The 21,371-nt window shown below is 37.1% G+C and overlaps 1 protein-coding gene across 1 annotated transcript; it reads left to right on the forward strand.

Annotated features, from left to right (window-relative positions):
• The first annotated feature begins 955 nt into the window (after positions 1 to 955).
• On the forward strand, positions 956 to 20,293 carry LOC149071786 (uncharacterized). The gene is made up of 2 exons (XM_089247909.1): positions 956 to 1,041; positions 19,696 to 20,293. The coding sequence occupies exon 2, from the start codon at positions 19,724 to 19,726 to the stop codon at positions 20,126 to 20,128; it is 405 nt and encodes a 134-aa protein (XP_089104035.1). The 5' UTR covers positions 956 to 1,041; positions 19,696 to 19,723; the 3' UTR covers positions 20,129 to 20,293.
• The last annotated feature ends 1,078 nt before the right edge of the window (positions 20,294 to 21,371 follow it).

Genomic DNA, 21,371 nt, shown 5'->3' on the forward strand with positions numbered 1-21,371 from the left:
GATATTCAGATGGGAAATGGTGTCACCTTAAAGGATTTTTTTTTTGTTGTTTCCTCAGTTTGCATGTAGGTCTCTCAGAAACTTTACAAATCCTGGTTTTTTCAGACTTTACGCATTTTTTTCCATAATCGATCACCACCATAACTCGAAAATCGTTCGAGATAGGACAGGGGTTAGTAGGGGGTTTCATGACCCACTGGGGCTTGTCTATCATCTCCCCCCCCCCCTCCCCGTGTGGCAGAATAGGCAGGACTCACCCTGTATATCTCAAATATCAATAAACCAGCATCAAATACCTCAAATATCATGCATGTTGCATATCAGATGAAAGCCACACTTACATGCTATCAAATGACGCTATATTCAGCTCTTTAGCTTCAACGTGCGTCGCGTACACAACGATAGAGCATCATCATCATTATCTATGACCTTTTTTTACAACTAAAATGCATTCTAATGCAGGGGGTATGCAAAACCTGCTGAAAGAAGTTGAAAATGCTGATGTATAAGATAACGCTCGGAACCACAACTAATTAATAAGCACGCTATAATTTAATTATATTAATCCAGCCTCGGTTATTATCAATGCGGAAGATAGAACCCACGCTTCTGTTGTATATGCGACATTTTCGTTCCTAAATTCCCGTTATAACGTGAAAGGGAAAAATCTCAGAATAACGTGAAAAAAAAATCATGTCCGCTCTTTTTACGTGTAGCGAAATTAGGATTCTTTGAATCCTTTGCCCCCCCTAATATATCCAATTTGATTAATGCACCTGATGATATCGTTTATGGGAGGAAAAAGCTTTCGTTGTATGTGTCCGGGATAACAAAGAAAAATTCTGGCCAATCAGAAAGCCACGCGGAGGTAGAACTTTTGAGTAAGCGCATGCGCGTTGGACAGGGTCTTCAAAAGTCGAGGCCCGAAAAGGTGGGTATAGTTGGTTTTGTCTCATTACAAACCCTTTCTTCTCTCAGTCTGGACATTGGATTTTCTTTTATCCCAAAAGCTGTTTCGTATGAATTTTTACAAATTATAAGGTAAGACTTACTTTTTTTAAGAGTTTTACGTAAAAATTAATTTGAAATTTTTATAAAATTGTTCCGAAATTTATAAAAATTATTGTTGTAAGTTTTGGAAATTTTTTCGGAATTTAGATAAATGTTTTTAGAAATTAATAAACATTTTTTAGGAGTTGATTTTTTCAGAAATTTATGAAATTTTTTCATAAATTGCACAATTTTTTTTAGAAATAATTTAATATCTTTTTGGAATTGAATTTTTTTTTAGAGTCGATCACTTTTCTCGCAAATTGCAGAAGTTTTTTTTAAAGATTAATGGAGATTTTATTGTATAATTGATTTTTTCAGAAATTAATGAATTTTTTTTTATAAATTGAAAAAAAATTTCACATAATTTAATGAACTGTTTTTCATAAATGCCAGAAATGTTTCCCAATTTAGTGAATTTAGTTTTGGAATCGATGAATTTTTTTTCAGAAATTGATGAAGTTTTTTTTGGAAATTAGTCAATTTTTTATTAATTAAAGAATTTTTTTCAGAAGTTAATGAATATTTTTTGGAATAGATGAAATGTTCAGAAATTGATGAAAACTTTTTTTACAGGCTATTGATTTAGAAATAATTTTTCTGAAAATTAATGAATTATTTTTACAGAAATTGATGGAAAGTTTTTGAAATGTGAACGACCTGTTGTTTTAATGTGCATTATGTTTAGTTTCACCAGCCAAATAGGTAAAAATTTGCAAAAATTATTAAAGCATTTAAAATGCTGAAATTAATAAAAAAAAATTACACACACAGAAACCATTGAAAATATTCTCAGAAATCGATGTAAACTTTTAGAGATCAGTGGAAGATTTTACTTAAATTATTTAAATAGTTTTTGAAATAGAATGTGCAATAATAATACAAGTTGAAAAATTACGAAACATTTTTCTTAAAAAATTAATAAAAAAAAATGTTCGCAGAAATTCGTGAATCATTTTATAAAAATTGGTGATAGAAAATTTCAGAAATTGATAAAACCTTTTTATATAATTTAGTAACAAAAAAAATTCAGAAAGTAATAAAGTTTTTTTTTTTTAATATTTAAATATTTTATAGGATTTCAGAAATTAAAAATATTAAGATATATTGTTGAACAGCATTTCAACAATAAGTTGTCTAGTGCCGTGGCCAGTTGAACTCATCGTTAGGACTCACGAGGTTGGAGACTAGTCAGACTATATTGAAAGGCACATTCATGAATCAAGAGCTTTGATTATGACCATAGCCAGGAGAAAAGCTCCCGTACGAGAACTCTTACATATGCCTTGACTGAAATAATCATAATGATAATCATTGAATCGTGTATACATCTGTGTTGTCGGTGAATATCTCTCGAGTACGAAATCAGCATCTATTCTCAATGGTTAAAGCATTCATGACCCTTTCCGAGGGTAAAGCTGGCAGGGCTCTAGCACGAGGGCAAGGGGAAAAAATCTTTTTTTTTGTTTTTGTTTTTTTACACTAAATTCAATATAGAGGAGGCCTCAATGAACAGATGAACAGGAGGAGGGGGCTTGCTCCAGGATAAGAAGGATGCACGATGAGCATCGAAATGTTCATGGGGAAAGGAAAAAACATTATTCCAAACATTGGCTTACCCGGAGCCAAGATTATTTTTTTTTGTTCAGCAAAACCCTGTGTACACGGAAGCATTATCAGTCATTCTCAGACTCTGAACATCCATATTTTGTATAAACTTATAAACTTAATAAAGGGTTTTTTTGAAAAATATTTAAACATTTTACAGAAATGTAAGAAAAAAGAAGGAAATTGCTTTCAGAAATTAAAAAAATATTTCATGATTACCATCTGTTGTGTGTGTGTGTATGTGCAAATGAGTTTCAAATTTTCGTCTTGGAACTTAAAATTATAGCTAAATAATTTTTTTTCTAAAATTTAAAAAAAAATTTTTGGAGGAAGTGTTCAATTTAAGTGTGACTGGATAATCATGAGAAAGTTTGCAACGTAATTTTGAAAAATTGCTGATTTCAAGGAATGAAGTAAAGGAACCCGATTGCTAAAATTTTGGGTGCCTCTGAATCCCTTTTTTGTAGCATTTTTCCCTAAAAGTTTGTTTTCCCTTGCATCTTCAAATAATTTTCCCAACAATGCCTCTGTAGAAATTACATTAAAATTCTTTGAAAATCACCGATTTCTAGACTTAGAAGAAGGCAATAAACGATTTTTTCCTCCTAAATGTTTATGCATGTTTTTTCTTCTCCCAACAATGCGTCTAAATTATATTTTTATATCTTTTGTTTTTAATATTACCGATTTTCAATAATGACCCTCAAAAATTACTTTCGTTTTCAACAAGAACAAATTATTTTATCCCACAAAAAATTACAAAACTTTGAAATAGTTTACTTTTTGTTCCAATAGTGTCTTCACAAAAACTGTTTTTAAAAAAAATTTATCTCCAACAATGACTTATTCTAAGTCACCATGCTTGAAATAATTTTATTTACGACAGTGTTCTCCAACCGCTCTGGTCTGTGGGCCGGCACCGGTTCGTGGAACATTCCGCCAAAATTTAAAAAAGTGATAGCTGGAATTTTACGGAAAACATAAAAGCACAGTAACCTGTAAAAAAAAGTTGCACCAGTATGCAGCATTGAAATAAACAAAAAAGTATCGAGCTATACATAGTTCATTTTGATGCTGCACACCGGTTTTTAAAACGCGCAACTAATTTCACTTTAGGGGGTCCCTTTTCAAAGCTGTTTCTCTCGTGTATAATTGTACAGTGCGGATATGAAATAAATTCAGAGTGAAAAAATAACTTTTCTTCAACGACGCAGTAAAAAAAGCTTTTCTCCAAAAATTAAATGCAGGAAAAATAACCCTTTTACAACAATGCGGGAAAAATAAACTTTTTACAACAATTCAAGAAAATCAGTCTTTTACAACAATGCAGGAAAAATAACCATTTTAAAGCAATGCGGGAATAGATCTATAAACTATTTTTACTCCATTGTTGGGGAAAGTTTTTTTTGGTTTTTTTTGAGTTGTTGAAGAAGAAAAAAACTATTTTTCCTGCATTGTTGTAAAATGGCTATTTTTAATTCATTGTTAAAGAAACTGTTTTTACTCCATTGCTGGAAACGGTTTGTTTTTTTGAGTTGTTACTATAAAAAAAGGCTCCAACAATGGAATAAAAATTTTTTTTTTTGACAATGAAGTAAAAATAGTCACTTTACAACAATGCAGGAAAAAAAGCTTTTTTCTTTTTCAACAACTCAAAAAAAACTTCCCAACAAAGGAGTAAAAACGATTTTTTTTTTAAAATGAAGTACAAATAAACTTCCTTCATTATGTATGAAATCATGCAATAGAAATAACTTTTCCCCAACGCAGTAAATATAGTTCTTATTCAACAACATAGTAAAGTGAACTTTTCCAAAATGGAGTACAAATAGTTTTTCATTAACACAATAAAAATAACTTCAACCGTTTTTCTCCAGCAATGCAGTAAAGCAGTACAAATAATTTTTTTTCATCAACGCGGCAAAAATAACTTTTCATTAACAATATGGTGAAAATAGCTTTTCTCAAACACGATGCAATAGAAATAACTTTTCGCCAACAATTCAGCAAAAATTACTTACCTTAAAAAATGCAGGAAAAATAACCTTTCTCCTACAATACACGAAACATAACTTTCTCCAACAATGTAGGAAATATAACCTTTCCCAACAATGCAGGAAATATAACTTTTCTCCAACGACGCAGTAAAAATAGCTTTTTGAACAACGCAGTAAAAATAGCTTTTTGAACAACGCAGTAAAAATAGCTTTTTGAACAACGCAGTAAAAATATACTTTCTTCAATAATAGAATAAAAACAGCTGAGTAAAAGTACAGTACAAATAAATACAATAGAAATAAATTTTCCCCAACAATGGTGTGAAATTGCTTTTTCTCAACAATCCACACAGTAGAAGTAACCTTTTTCCGGCAATGGAGTGAAAATAGCTTTTCTCAAACACACGATATAGTAGAAATAAATTTTCTCCAACAATGGAGCAAAACAATCTTTCTCCCTCAATACAGTAAATTTTCCCTAACAATGTCTGTAATACTACTAGAAGAAGGAAATCGATTTTTCCCACCAAAAAATAAAACCTCTTTTCTAACAAAATTTAAGTATTGAGACAAAAATTCAGTTTTTCGCAATTTACACTAATACTTGTAGAATTATTAAAAGAAAATGTTTCGAAAGTTTTTCAATTCATGCCTCTTCATTGAATCAATTCAACACTATTTCAATGCAACAATTAATTTTTTCTTTGATGAACAACACTCGGAAATGACAAATCTGGATAATGTAAGTTCATTTGTCACTCAATTTCGTTACTACTTATTTATTGGTTCCCGCAGTTTGCAAAAAAAAAAAAAACATCCAAACTCAGAATATTTTCTAATTAGAGGAAACAGAAAATTGTAATAAATTTTAATCAAATAAATAATTTACCCTGACAAGAGATTTGTTATTTCGCAACAATGAAATAATTTCTAACTCTCGGAGTGTCATAGATCCTGATAGGATGCAGTTTCGATGGCCTATTTATTATGCTGGATCAACAGCCGCAGCGGTACACCGCTCCGAGCCGTTCAAAACACAGTTTATCAGATTTGGCTCAGGTCATTTTGGGTCTTTTTGGTTTCAGGTCAAAAACAGGTTTTTTGAGTGTGACTAATTTTACTGTCAAAAACCGGTTATTGCGTTAGTTAGTCTGACAAACTACGGTGACTTTTTTGTCTGACTCGGAGCTGCGTAGCACTGCGGTTGAGAGCGGCTCTGTCTACTATTCTGCAGGCTGTGCCTTAAAAGGGTACACCATCTGTACTAGAGGTATCCAACGTGAAGTTCCTCGCGAAGCACTTGATGGTTATAAGCTGTTCTGCGGAGCCCTTGTTGATAACGAGGCTGTTCTAGGGAACTTTAAAACAAATTTTTGAATATTCATCCAAAAAAAGTGTGAGCCTACTGCCGTCTTAATAGTATCACAGCCCCAGGGCAAAACGAAAAAAGGGCTTCGTCACAATCTCTTAATATACATATTTATTGTCATTAATAATTGTGCCAGATCTTTTCATGGAACCCCCGAGTCAACTGAGGTGCCTGCATTTCTCACTCCCAACGGGGGGGGGGGGGGCATGGTTCCAGCCGAGTTGATTCTCATCCTTATTTGTGTGTGTGTGTTTTTCACACTATAAATTCAGTGTGATGCTCGGTCAATCGGGGCAAGCCAGGTAATGGGCAAGCACGCACTTTGGTGCCCCCTTCTAATGTTGAAGGAGAGGATTAAAAGATAAAATTTGGCGTGAGGGGCACCAGACCCACTAGCTCCTTCCTAGTTGCGACCCTGGAGGTGACCTGTAAAGAGTCTGAGCTGGGAACCCACCAAAAATCTCAACCGAGTGGCCCTGCTGCGGGATCTAGGGCCAAAGAATTGAACAGCAGAAGTGGCCCAGAGTCGTAGTTGGGACTCACAAAGTTGGAGACTTTTCAGACTGTTGTTCAGACTGTACATTCGCGAATCAAGAGCTTTGATTATGACCATAACCACTGAAGAAAAGCTCCCGTACGAGAACTTTGACATTTTTTTACTAAAATAATCATGATGATAATCATTGAATCATGTATTCATATCCGAAGTACAAAATCAAGCATCTATCTTCAATGGTTTAAGTGAGCACCACGACTCCCTTCAAGGGGGCAGGGCTCTAGTACGAGGGTTTATTTTTGTTCTTTTACACTATAGATTCAATATAGAGGAGGCCCAACCAAAGCTCTCAGAATAGAGGACCTATCTCCTAGATAGGAGGGTACATGATGGGCATCGAAATGTTCGCGGGGAAAGGTAAAAAAATATTCCAAATGTTCCTCTAACTTTTTTTTCTAGATAAGGGCATAGTGCCTTTTATTTCAACTGCACCGACCTGCTTTTCTGCGCACAAAATTTGGATATCTGAATGACGGAATGACAAAATGGCATGCTACCTTATGCAATATGGGAAAAAAGTTTTTGCCCAACAAAAGTCTATGTACACGGAAGCATTCTCAGTCATTCTCAGACTCTAAACATCCATAATTTTGTATAAACTTATTCACCATGAAAAATGACTCCTTTCTCAGTTACTTTTGCTTATTACCAATAAACGGATAAAGATGAAATTTTATGGGCAAAAAATATGCCTTTTATAAAATATTGGAAATAATTATACAGTACAGCAGTGGCTCTTAACCTTTTTTGACTTGCGGATCATTTTTTAGAATATAATTCCAATGGAGGAGCCCCGGAGGTCTCGTTTTTTTACATTTATTTCTTAAATTTAGTGATTCATTTCATTTTCTTCGAGTGGTCGCGGAGACCCTAGAAGAGCATACGTAGCCCCAAGGGCTCGCCCAACATCATCCGAGAGAACCACTGCAATACATTATTATATTATATGTAGATCACATCATTGAATTGGAGCTCCTGCTGTCCTTCATAAAATAAAAAACACAACTGCTATAATTCTTCGATTGAAATTAGTGACCAGTTTTCAATTAATGTACTTCATAGAAAAACAGTATGGTATGATATTAACAAGTATTTTCTGAGCAATAATATTTGTTAAATTATTGAGTTTGCCTTGAAAATTTAACAGATGTGGTTTATTTGCTGTAAAATAACACAAGTAAAACACGCAGAGAAGAGCCAGTCCTCCTTGGCTATGTGTAAATGAGCTCAAAGGATATCCAGACCAGAATAAAAGTGTTCTTTGGACTTGAGTTGAGAAGCAGCGCGGAATGCGCATAATCAAACCTTACATTCCAAGATACATTAAAAGGAATTTAGCGCATCGTGATTGGTCGCAATGAGTGATGAACCATTACGTCACTCTTGACGAAGTTGAGTGGTGTTTCTTCTCCTCCTCTATCGTTTTATTTTCTCACGTCGTTGCAGGCGGTTTTTCTATTCCTGTTTTAAATTTCATATTGTTTTGTTTTATTGATTTCATACAGGCCCTTTTTTGGAAGAGCACAAAGGGCCCAATATAGCGTCAACTAAAATGTGTCTAGTGAGTCATTTGGCGAAATTCGGTTTCACCGAAGGCTCCGCCCCTCGTGGCGTCTTGCTATCTTTCTTGCTCGTAGTAACCAATCACTGCGTGCTAATGCCTCTTGTGTTTCTAAGAATGTAAGGAATGTAATTGCGCAAACCGGAATACAATATTCGATTCCGAAGAGAGTTCCGGTTCTTTTCCCCTCACATCTTTAAAGTTTTAGAGTGAACCAATCATCTTAAGCCATAGGAAAAATTCAATTTAAAATTTTTCAAAAACAAAATTCAAAAATTTCAGGAATGATTTTTTCTTGAAATGTGGCAGAAATGTATTTTTTGGTGACATTCCAGGTGTAGGGGAAAAAAATGTCTATTTTGTGAAGCAAGGACGAGAGTCTGAGGAATCTAAATTTATGGTCGGAAAGTGACACAAAAGGTGTCTGAATTGAACTTAGGAAGTCTCTCTGATAGTGCTTTTAAGACAAAAATATTCCCAGTCAGAGTCGAGAAATGTTTCCCGAGGATTTTAAAAGGAATTTCGTCGGCTCTTAGAATATCTGAATGGATTCGAACTCGCGGGAATAAAAAGAAAAAATGTATTGTACGGAATGTTCAGCGCTAAGGACATTCACGTGAACATTCGGGGCCCGTGAATAAAACCCTCGTCATAAACGTCGCTGCCGGAGTTACGCCAAAAAGTGCTGCGGCGTAACATTTATTGCCGGCCATTGGAAGAAGTTTTTGTTTTCACTCGATTTTTCAGGGGGGGGGGGGATCTTTATTTTCTGAATATTTGGCTCTCAACACAATGTATGACAGCCATTTCCGACTTGCGAACAAAAATATTTTGTCCTCCTTGATGGATTTTAAATTGGCGGTATCTGTTGGAAATGGTGAAAACTCACCTGATAAGACGTGATTCAAGTGTCAATTGATGCGTTCAGTCTTTTACGAATACATATACTTGATCGCAACATAATATGTTACAGTTTTTCCCAACTTGCGAACAAAAATATTTTGGCTACCTTGATGGACTTTGGATTAGCAATGTTTGGTGCAAATTTACCTGATAAGATGTGATTCAAGTGCCAACAGATTTTTAAAGTTGTCTTTTATGAATAGTATATATCACTCGCAACACGACATATTATATATTTTTTCTGACTTACGAACATGCGAAGTTACGAATGAAAATATTTTGGTTGCAAATTTATCTAATAAAACGTTTATTGCGAGGGATGCGGTATTTTATGAATGGTGGTGGGGAAGGGGAGGGCGTGGGTTGTGTCGGAAATACAAATGATAAGGTGTTGCTCCAGACCAACTTGAATATGATCACAACATGGAAAAATGAATATGTAGCGTGAGGTTTTCAACGTTGATAAGTACATGGTCACTCATTTTGAACACTCCACGTTTCACTTACGCGTGATTTGAATAGCATTACTCTCACGTTTGCAACTGGATGTCACCGATTTTGGAATTCTCATTGGAGAGTGGATTAGGCTTTTTTGAACATCTTTCAGCAATGGTCAAAAGCTCGAATAGAATTCACGGTTTCATTATTTAAAAGTTTCTTCGCGTTCTCCTAAAGTCATTCTTCGGTTTTTTCGGGGCTTAGTTTGTCCTGGATTGGAGCATGCCGTCAGGTTTTGGATACCATATTTACAGTGAGATATAGACTTGGTTGAGGGGTTGCAGAGAAGAGTTACGCGTGATTTTGATGGTACACGGGGCTTAAGCTATGAAGAGAGACCTGTTCTTTTGAATACACTTACATTGGAAGAGCGCAGGTGTCGGAGGGGATATGATTGAACTGTTTAAAATTTTGAAGGTTTGGGATAGGATGGATCATGTGTATTAATTAATACAATGTCAACCGAACGCTTCGACAAGCAGAAACCAGCGCCATTTAGTAAGGGACAACCCATAACAACTGCAGGTTGTGGTGTCGCAGGTAATGTTTCTCCAACAGGGTTGGGAATAAATGGAATATCTTACTCGTGGTTTTCGTGATTTCTACCGCAATGGACACGTTTAAAAAAGAAATACGATGCTGATAATGGGATGAATCGGGAAGCACCCAAATTGATAGCATTTCGCGATAATTGCTGTTTTTTTTGGGTTGTTGTATTTCAGGTTTATTTACATTCATATTTTTATGGGCATTTTCTTTCAGCCACCTCGTTGGGCATTTCGTCGGTTATGGTATTTGTATTTGTATAACTTCCCTGTATCTCGGGAAACTGTTCCGAACTCTGCCACGAAGCTGGGCTGAAAGAAATTTCGGCAGCGGGATAATTCCAGTGGTAAAGTTCTGGCGTCCATTCATTCATTGTATTTCTGGAAATGCGTCGGAGACTTGCGCATCACTAGAAATCTGTATTCCTATAATGGGTAAGAAACTGTGACTTTATGACCTCTAAATACAAGTCGTACGTCACTGCGGAACCCGTAGATATCCACATTAAGCTTCTTCGTCCTCTGCGTACCCATCTCTTATACGTAGCCATAATTATTATTATTATTCTACACCGTTTTTTTCCCCATTACTTTACTCGTTTTTTCCTGTTCGACTGATTATGTTTCGCGTACTGAATTGCCCATCTCATTTTCCTTAGAAATACGTAAACCCCAGGATAGGATCCACTACCCTACGAGGGACAATAGGGGCTGAACAAAATTGTTAAAGATTAGTCTTTAACATCAAATTGTTAAAGATTACTCTTTAACATCAAATTGTTAAAGATTACTCTTTAACATCAAATTGTTAAAGATTACTCTTTAACATCAAATTGTTAAAGATTACTCTTTAACATCAAATTGTTAAGGATTACTCTTTAACATCAAATTGTTAAAGATTAGGTCACAAACAAAACATGATTGTTTCACTGCAATATAAGTGTCAATGCGGAAAAGCAAACATTACAGGAAAGAGGGCATCATGTGATGAATCTACGACAATTCAGTGTGAGACGATTTAGCGAAGCGACATTTCAGCGTCGGTGATTCAGCGCGAACAGTTCAGTGTTATCACATGTTCAATTTTTCAAACAATAACCATAATAAAGGGGAAAAAAAATCTGGTTAATAACATAATTTATGATGTAGGAACGTGCGTCCCTATCAGCTATGAAGCAAGCGTTTCCACAATGCAAACAGAGAGGCCGCTTTTTCCATTGTTCAGTGCTTATTGCTATGGCGTTGATGGCCATCGCTATCATAAGATGCGGGAGAGTTCCAATTTTTTGTCCAATATAATAATTATAATAAACAGAAAAAGAAAAGGAGCCTTTAGTCCATTGAAATGTACGAAACATGCTCTTTTGCCTCCATCATCAACACTCCTTAATTTTATGGCCACTTACTTAAAGGGCCCCTTCAAAGATTGCGTAATGGCCCTCTGTATTCTTGTTCTTCTTTTTCCTCTCTCCCCCTATAATACTGAAACCTATATCTTGACCATTGTATTGTCACCTGCAGGCAATTGACTTTATGGTTTTATTTCATCTATTTACGCATCCCTTCCGTGGGAATGTGTCTTTTCTGAATCGTTCTTTGCTCCCTCTCTTCTTTTACTTTCCTTCTTTTTTCTTGTAAAAACCCCCATAAAAAAAGGTCTTCCTCCTATATGCTTCGAAAGATCGTAGGGGGTGAACCTGACCAATGATGTTAATTTTAATACTAATTTGTACCTACGTAATCCTCATCACCCTATAGAAGGATCTTTTTTTGAAGCCGGACTACCAATGGGAAAAAGGGGGTTTTGGTGCCCCTAAAAACTTTACTTTTTGGATGTTTTTGAAAAATTCAAGGCAGATATTGAGTTAGGAATCAAGTTGAGAAATAAAAATGAAGTAGCTTTTGAGCGATTGTTTTTTTGCAGACATTGTAATTACCATCGGACGTGGCGATACCTGACACGATGAGGATGGAGAAAAAGGTAAGAAAGAAGTTCTTACCACATTCTAAGTAAATTATGGAGGTTTAATTAAAACCCTAACTATGCGAAATTAACATGGCGAAATTAAAGAGTGTTTAAAAGAAAGAGAGTTATTCCAACATCAAGTTAAAAATATTATAAATGAACATATAGTATTCTGTGCAATATGCAGATTTTTGTATCGTGATGTTTGGTCTTTTTAATAGACGTTTTTTTGTTTTGTGTAGTATAAATCGTTCTTTTCATGATTCTTTGATTAAACATTAATTAAATGCTATTAAAATTTAAGTGTTACATGATTCCTTTCTTTTCATGAGTCATCGTTTCTTTACTCGAAATGTGTATTGGGCCACTAGGAACTTGGGTTGATCTAGATATAATTACATCTTATATATAAATGCGAAAGTATGTATGTATGTATGTATGCTCTTTATACAAATCTACAGTTTTAGGCCGATCGTCGCCAGATTTTGCGTATATACCAAACAGGACCGGGATTGAACCGTAGACCACTTTAAAAGTTCGTCAGAGCTGGGCAAATGCCCGAAATGGGCGAAAATCTGTGTGGCAACAATGGTTTTGGGGCCTCAACAATCACTTTCGGAACGTTTACTTTGGTTACCGTGGTTCCCTAGCGATGAGTTTCAGACGTGTATAATGCCTATACAATGGTTTGTCACACCTTTAATTCTGTTATTATAACAGTTTATTCCTTTATAACGGTTTGTCACTTTTCCAATCCTCCCAGTAATTGAAGAAAACCCGGGAAGCGCCGGGTATTTCAGCTAGCCTATATACAGGGTGTTCTGTAAGTGATAATGCGGCCTTTATCTTATCAACCGCCCATCGTATAGGTATAGTTTCATAAAAACTCTGTTAAGTTATAGTTAGTTAAGTTATAGTTTAAAAAACTCTGGCACAAAGTTGACACTCTGGTACGAAGTTAAAAAGTTATCATTATCCCCCAACATGCGAGTTCAACTGCAAAATGACTCAGCACTGCTATCATTTTCACATCAGTTGATCAAACTTGGCAATGGAAGAATTCCCGTAGACTCAAGCACTGGACTCATTCCGTTCCCAAATGGATTCTGCCAGTTGTTAAATTCAGTTCAAGAACTTGCAGGCAAAGTCTTCCCAAACATTCAACAAAATCACCGAAACCATGAGTGGCTTTGTGAGAGAGCGATTCTGGCACCGAAAAATGACAGTGTGAACAAGATCAACGAAAAAAACCTAAAAATTATTACGGGAGACTCCACATCTTACAAATCGGTTGACACTGTCACAGACACAGCGCAGACAGTGCTGTATCTGTGGATATTCCGGGTGTGCCACCACACAACTTGACCCTCAAAGTCGGAGCACCTATAACGCTTTTAAGAAATTTGGAGACACCGATACTGTGCAATGGCAACAGACTCTGCGTGAAGAAATTGCACACTTACATGATTGAAGCAACGATTCTAACTGGATGTGCTGGAGGAGAAGACGTCTTTGTTCAACGTATCCCAATTATCACTGAAGAAATGCCATTCACTTTCAAGCGATTAGTTCCCGATTCATTTAGCTTTTACCATGACAATCAACAAAGCGCAAGGCCAGTTGTTAGTAATGGCAGGTATCAACCTACTTGAGCCCAGCTTTATGTCGCCTGTTCGCATGTTGGTAATCCTAAAAGTTTGTGCATCTACACACCAGATGGGAAAACAAAAAATATTGTGTATCCACAAGCAATTGCCTGAAGTTTTTAATTAAAATATTTAAAAATGAAAGTAATTTTTTCTTACTTAATGCAGAAATATTTTGATTAAGAAATAATTAATAAGCTATACATATATGCATTTTTTACGGGGCGGCCAACGTCGCCGGGTATCAGCTAGTATATATATATTCTTCCTGTGGTCTGATATAACATTATGGCGCCGAGTGAAGACAAGTGATTTGCAAGTAAGTTAAATATTCGCCAGACAGTGGTTTTGCATTGAGTATTAGATAATTAGCTGCATTAGCATTCGTACCAGACAGAGACGTAGTTGAAAAGTTTGAATATTTGCTAGATATTGAACATTGATCGACCGGACACGCCACGCTTCCCATCTCAGAGAGATATCGAAGCGTTCCCGAAGGATACTGCAGAGTACTACAGAGACAATGAAGAAGATTTACATGATAATTTACATGATTATTTCCAAGACACCTGCATTTGAAGACCAACATGAAGAAATCGTAAGAGAGATCCAAACTTTGCTATAGAACTAGGGAATCAGTTCGATGCCACTATTAACGGCTTTGCAAAAACCAATAATAATATCGAGTGGTGGCATAATTCGTCGAGTAGCACTTTTGAAGCCCCATCATCCCAATATTTGGAAATTGATAACAGCTCTGCAGAGAGAGAAGACGCTTTTCCATATCATTTCAAAGCATTTTGAAAGTACGAAACGCTAGTCTGGAAAAAAAGTCGGAAGGGACTTTTTATTTATATAAAACACAGTCACTGCGCTGAATTGTCGCTGAGCTAAATTGTCTCGTGCTGAATTTTCATTCCGCTAAATTGTCTCAAGTCGCTTAATTATCGCTGCACTGAATTGTCTCGCGCTGAATCGTCGGCACTGGATTATCTCGCGCTTAATCGTCGGCACTGGATTATCTCGCGCTGAATCGTCGGTGCTGAATTCTCGCCGCACTAAATTGTCTTGTGCTAAATTATCACCGCACTGAATTGTCGCTTTTCTGAATTGTCTTGCGCCGAATTCTTGCCGTACTAAATTGTCTTGCGCTAAATTATCACCGCACTGAAATGTCGCTTTTCTGAATAATCCGACTGGGACACATATCTTGGCCAAACCATGAAAAATTAATATTTCTAGATGCTAGAGCTGAAGTCGACAATTATTCTGGACGTCATCAGGGATGGTTCAAGAATCTTCTGATTTCTCCTATGCTAAGACAGCAATGTCTCCTGTCGTTCGTATGAACTATATTGAATACTTTTTTAGACACATACAACACAGAAGAGAGATAGCTTATTATTTATATATAAAATATTCCGGAGAGTATATAAAAAGACTGCCATCGAACTACAAAGTCTACACTAGAAGCGTACGGTGACTTTTCTAGGAGGATGTTCTGGAAAAGTAGAAACATAATCATATGAATTATTCAAACTGCGAAAGTTTTTCCATGGTGTCTCATGCTTCGAATTTCCATCATGGACGACCCCAATGCAAAAAGGAAATAGTAGAATGGTTTTTTGTTGTTGTTGTTGTTAGTCCCTACGGAATGGATAACTCGGTATACATCGGAAGGTATTAGACGTATCTAATGTTAGTCAATATTTTACGAAGCACGTCCTGATACATAAATCATGCACCAGGACTTAGGAAAGTTAAGCACCATACCTAAGACGAAAAAAAAAATGTTCTTTGTGATATCTTTAGTTTATGTAAATAAGAAAACTTTCGGCGATACTGAACATGGCATCTCATCCTAATTTTCGTCGGCACCCTCCTCCACTAAATTGTGAGAGGCGACGTTACGAAATTAACGTGTTCATCGTTTTGATATACGTCCAACGTGGCTGTTAACAGGACTCAAAAGCGGGATAGCGCAGCCTTCAGCCCGCGGAAATGTACAAACCATCGAAAATCAATACACACAACACGACCAAGCCTATCCACATTACCTCTAAAAAATCACGGGACATCGCTAATTACAGGCAAAAAATTGCCAAAGGGGAGTAAAATTATCAATTATCGCAAAAAAATATGCCGAAGGAAAGAAAAAATTCCCAATGACTGCCGAAAAAGTAGCCAAATTTAAGGAAAGAACCTGCCATTTGCCACTGAAAAATCGTCAGTGGGAGAAAATAAGCTGCTACTGCAAAAAGGAGTGAATTGAAATGTTATTAAAAAAAAGACGTTCAGAATAACAAATAGACGATATGAATATATTCACAAAACTTACTAGAACGTCCCATAAAATATGGATCAATATGGTCACACTATACCAGTGTTTCTCAGCCACCGGGCCCTGACATTAGTCAAACCGAGCAATGAATGGTTAACCGCTTCATTTTTACTCATTTATTTCCTATTACTCGTGTGTATGGCCGGGCTTTTCACTCACAAAAAATAAATCAGCCGGGCAGCGGGCTTCCTAAGGTTGAGAACCACTGCACTATATTACTGCGTTTGAAAAGTTTCGAGACTTATTTTATTACGGAAGAATGAATACAGATAGAACCTGTTTATTTGGTGTTTCCTTCGAAGTAACTAGTATCCTATGCAATTATGCATTCTTTATCCGAGGAAAAAAGAAAAAGTCACATGGGGCAAGATCAAGGGAATAAGCTGGTTAGTACTGGAATGTTTGACAGGTAATTTGATACCACGGGGGACCCGTGAGTCCTTGAACATCTGCATGATTCGGTGAAATGCGAGCGACCAGATTTTTGAAAGGCCAAGTCGTGGATGCTCTATCACGACAATGCTCCAGCTCACGGGTCCCTCATGGTGTCATATTATTTGTCAAACATCGATTCCGATACTTCTACAACCAGCTCATTCGTCTGATGTTGCCTCATGTGACTTTTTATTTTTTCCTCGGATGAGGAATTTGCTTGGATGTAAAAAAAAAAAAGAAGCTTGAAATCCTCATTTACATCTTTGTATGAACAATGGTAAAAATGTGTAATTGCACAGGGCAAGTAATTCGAAGTAATATTTACTTCGAAGGAAACACCAAATAAACAGGTTCTATCTGTATTCATTGTCCCTTCCAAAGACTTATTTTAGGTCTCGGAACTTTTTGAACTTGGTCATATATACCAGTTTCTGGTACGCGAGCGATAGCAATATCGCATATCTGCCTCAAGAACTGAAAAACATGTTGAAGATGTTCATTTCCCATTCATTGACATTTGTAAAAAAAAAAATTGAGTTATATACAGCGAAAATGATCTTTTAATGGTAAAATAAAAGGTATTGTTTATATTTGAAGAAAATACGGGATATTGGCTGTAAGAAAAATTGCCAACCCATAAGCAATATACAAAACCAAACCAAACTTTCAAAGCGAAATTGGCAACATAAGAAAAAAGAATATAGACATTAATAAGAATTCAAGTTTTTCATACTTAAAAAAATATAATCCACGTACCACTGGATAATTTGAATATAATAAGGTACAAGCTTTTTGTGCACTTTACAGTTTGACATGAAAAGCTTTGAAACAGTTCCTATGTGGCCAAAAACACAATACCGTTTCACATTTTTGAGCAAAGCACAGTTGCCCATTTTTTCACCTATTTTTAGCAGCTGATAGTTTCAATTGTAAGGCGTGTTTGGATAGGGCAAGGTTGGAACTCGATGTGGAAGCGTTACGGGAAAGAGTTAGGGATTTAGAGGGCCCGGCTATAACGGGGTCACTTATCGTCGAGCCACCTCTTGATGAAGAAGCAATCTCCACCAACAATGACAGTTTAGAGGGCTATTGGTTGTTCTTGGATGAGGTAGAGGGGGATAACGGTACGTGTTTAATCATCGGCGATTCTATGGTAAGGGTACTGGGAAACAGCGTGTGTAGGGATTTTCGGGGTTTCGAGTGCTGTTGTCTTCTTCCTGGGGGAAGATTAGCAAAATTCGAGACGTTTTTCATCGTCGAAAGCTCCCGGGCGAGTAATCCTGCGGGTGGGAACGAATCAGGTAGGAGCGGATATTAGTGAGTCTCTGTGAGAGTACTGGAACTTACTATTATCTTCTCGGGGTGGTTCAGATGTGGCAGTGATTCTAGTATTGCCAAGGGGTAGTAGGGAGTATAGGAGCAGGATCACCATTTCAATTTATGCCTGAAGGACATTTGCTTCTCGCTTGAGGTCATGTTCTTGGAGCTTTCCACATTTACCATCTCCTCTAGACTCAAAGCCTGCGTGCGTTTTTCGCGATTTTCACCCTCTCGATAATGCAATAAACGTGGTTTTCTCAACGTGGTTTTCTCAACGTGGTTTACAACACAATGTGCCATTGCAATTTTTGTTGATTTTGATGCCTACTAACAACGCTCCGAATTTGTCGGTTCATAAACAGAACACCCTGTATATATATATATATATATATCGAATTTAAAAAGGCTTCCAACTGAGGAGTTTCTTAAATCTTTAAAGAAGTGAATTCAATAAATAGTGGGGAGAAAAAGTGCATTGCGGGAGGGAGTAGTTCGGAAAAAAAATTAACTGTTCAGCCAATGTAACTACTAAAATTTACTGTTGAAAATTTCTGCAGTTTTCTACATAACAATATTTTCAATATCCTAAGTTGGGTAGAAATGCCAATCTTCGATGGATGATAGGATAAGAAAACTGGGGAGACTAATCATATAAGAAGCGCGTGGGTGTATGAATTCCAGCAGTAAAATTCGTTGGTGACGAGACTTAGTGCAGAGAAATTGCATCAAATAGGGGCATCAAAAAATGGAATTACGAGCTGGAAAATTCACATCGTTCCCTTGAAATGATTATATGTTAGCCACCCACATTGGATCACTGGATGAAATTACTGACTGAGCTGAGCCAATCGATATTACGCTTTGTTCTATGCAACGCCAGGCGGATCAGGAGTCACGTCGAACGATATATCTTATCGTTTCTCCACCTATGGTCCGCGACAATGGCATAGGTGATCCACAGGCATCCTTGTAAAATTATTCACCCGTTGGAATTGATATTAATAATATAAATAGGGGCTCAAATAAAAAATTATAGTTTCATACTTGGGTTAACATCATTGCAGGAAATTGAGATCCTAAATAAGGGATATCACTAAAAAACTGCAATTCATTGGTTTAAATGCAATTTGCTAATTACTGCTATAATGGGTGGAGGGTGTGGAAATAAGGGCTGCTGTACAAATCACAGTGAACAAAAAGGTATTTCACGAAAAAAATATATAAATGATCTGATGACCATATTTCATTGAGAAAAATAAAATTCGGTAAACGGGATCTTAAAGAATCCGTAAAATACTGGACATCATCAATTGCCATCAAAAACATTGTCGGAAGTAGGAACAATCGTAATTAAAACTCACCCCAAAAAAAATTGGCAAAACGTTAAACCTAACAAATATGTGAGGTAAAAAGAAAGAGTGTGTGTGTGCGTGTTCACGACTTCAGTAAGTATCACAAATTCAAATAAATATCGTTGAAAAACGGGACAAATGTGTAAAAAATATCGGAACAACCAAAATTACAGAGATGGCCTATAATACTGGTCCAAAGTGGTCCGTCATTTGTTTCAGACGTTTTACAGGAACTTGTTTTAAGAAAGGGTGAGAGACATTGATATATCACTCAAACTTATTTTAAGTGGTTCTATTTGCGGGAAAGGAAGTCGTGAGACCATGGGCGGAGATAGGGGAGGGGCATTGACTCCCTCAGCTTCAAAGGTGAAGCCGACTACTCTAATGCGTATATATGAACTGAAATCATCATCGTCATGCTTTTCCCCTCCCGCCCAGTAAATCATCGCGCCCCACAGACTTTCAAGTCTATCCCCGCCATTGCGTGAGACCGCATTCATTTTTTGTGAGTTTCACTTTATATTTATCTTTTTCCTTTTGTCTTGCAGATCCAGAAGGTAAAGAGTTGCCACAGGAATGCTGTCATGCTTTCACATCCGAACTGTGTCGGTGATGAGCTGCGTCATCGCCGTTGTCTGGCTGTCGCTGCCCATGCACGAGTGCAGTCCCCGTAAACAGGCCCCGACCCTGATCAAGAGGTGTCAGACTGTCTGCCAGAGGTCTGACGGGGAAGCTTTCTGCCAGAGGTGCAGGCTAAGAGTTCCGATGAGGTTCGGGAAGAGGGTCGAAGAGTTGCAGCAGCAGGAGATCCTACCCCCTAAGAAGAGAAAAAAAGACGACGTCGGGATCGCAGACATCGTCGAGTTCATCGACGACGACGGCCAGGACACCGACGAGATCAAAAGAGAGTCGCACATACTATTGAATGCGATGCGGTCGTTCGTCGGTGATATCGACACTTGGAATACGAACACTTCCTAAACTGACATTTGGTTATCTGTTATTGATTTTGGGAAACGTATTTTGTTTCCCTTACTCCCCTCATCTTTTTGTTTAAAATTGGCTCTACCCCCTTCTATGTTATAATGTAAATATACCAATCAACGACCGTTAGTGTATTTTACGTCTGCCAAATTTATGAGTTTGTCGCTGCTTCAATAAATTTCCCTTAATAAGCCGAGAGTCATGATAATGTGTCATCTACAGCTAGCTCCAGACTAGGCTTCCAACGTTTGCAAAACATTCAGGTGAGAGGAAGAAAAGTTTCAAACACTGGACCCAAGAGGGGGGCTGAACACAGTGATGCTGCTGATCAGCCAGCCATCTTGGATTCATTGATCAAGAACGTTTTGGTGCGATTATCACATCCAGGCAGTGTGGCGTATCATTTTGCGAGTCGGTGCCGTTACGGATTGGTTGAAAAACTTGAAATTCAGATTTTTAATCAATCCGTAATGACGCCGACTTGCAGAATTCGAAACCAGCGTTCACTATGTTCGTACCCTTACAGGCAGAGGCGGATTTATGGCTTTACTGCTTGAGGGTAATTCGAAACCAAGAAGTACTATGATTTACCGCCCTCCGAACTTACCGTCGTGGGCTAGTTCGCTTAGTAAAGCCTCCTCCCCCGTAAATACTGACCAGACATCTTGGATTCATTGGTCAAGAAAGTTCTGTTACAACGGTCTAAGTCCGGTAATACGACGCATCATTTTGAGTGGGAATCCTATGGGAATACTTATAGGCCGCGCTCATAGTAGGAGGACCAAGAGGTACGGGAATGTATAATAGAGATTAGCGACGGAAACAGTAGTATTGTTTTGTTCTACACCGCCTATACTCGAGGAGGGAAACACAGGGATATCTTCACGAGGTGCACGACTTGAACAAACAAGTTTGTTTTTGCCTCGATCTGCTGATTGATCTGCTTTCTTCCTTTTTTTTTCTTCCTCTCTCTAAAAAAAAAGAAGAGCTTCTGCGGAGGGATCATCACCCGAGCCAAGGGGAAAACTATCGTCAATTTTGTTTATTATAGTGCTAAAATGAGCTGAGATTATATTTTTTGCATTATGAAAACGAAAAAAACACCCTTCCCTGAGAAGAATGACATGAAAGAATATGACACCCCCTCTTTCCCTTTGACAAAATCAACTGATCATCAGCTTATAATTGAAAGGGTATACGATTTAACCCCTTTACGATCACGAGAGAAATATCTTGTCCA

Source organism: Pholcus phalangioides, unplaced genomic scaffold, assembly GCF_987345545.1.
Source record: "Pholcus phalangioides strain wild (caught in Gottingen) unplaced genomic scaffold, Ppha-v1.0 ptg000018l_1, whole genome shotgun sequence".
NCBI lineage: Eukaryota > Metazoa > Arthropoda > Arachnida > Araneae > Pholcidae > Pholcus > Pholcus phalangioides.

Excerpts from the sequence above, each read along its gene's own strand:
- LOC149071786 (XM_089247909.1), top strand. The coding sequence starts at position 19,724 with ATGCTGTCATGCTTTCACATCCGAACTGTGTCGGTGATGAGCTGCGTC.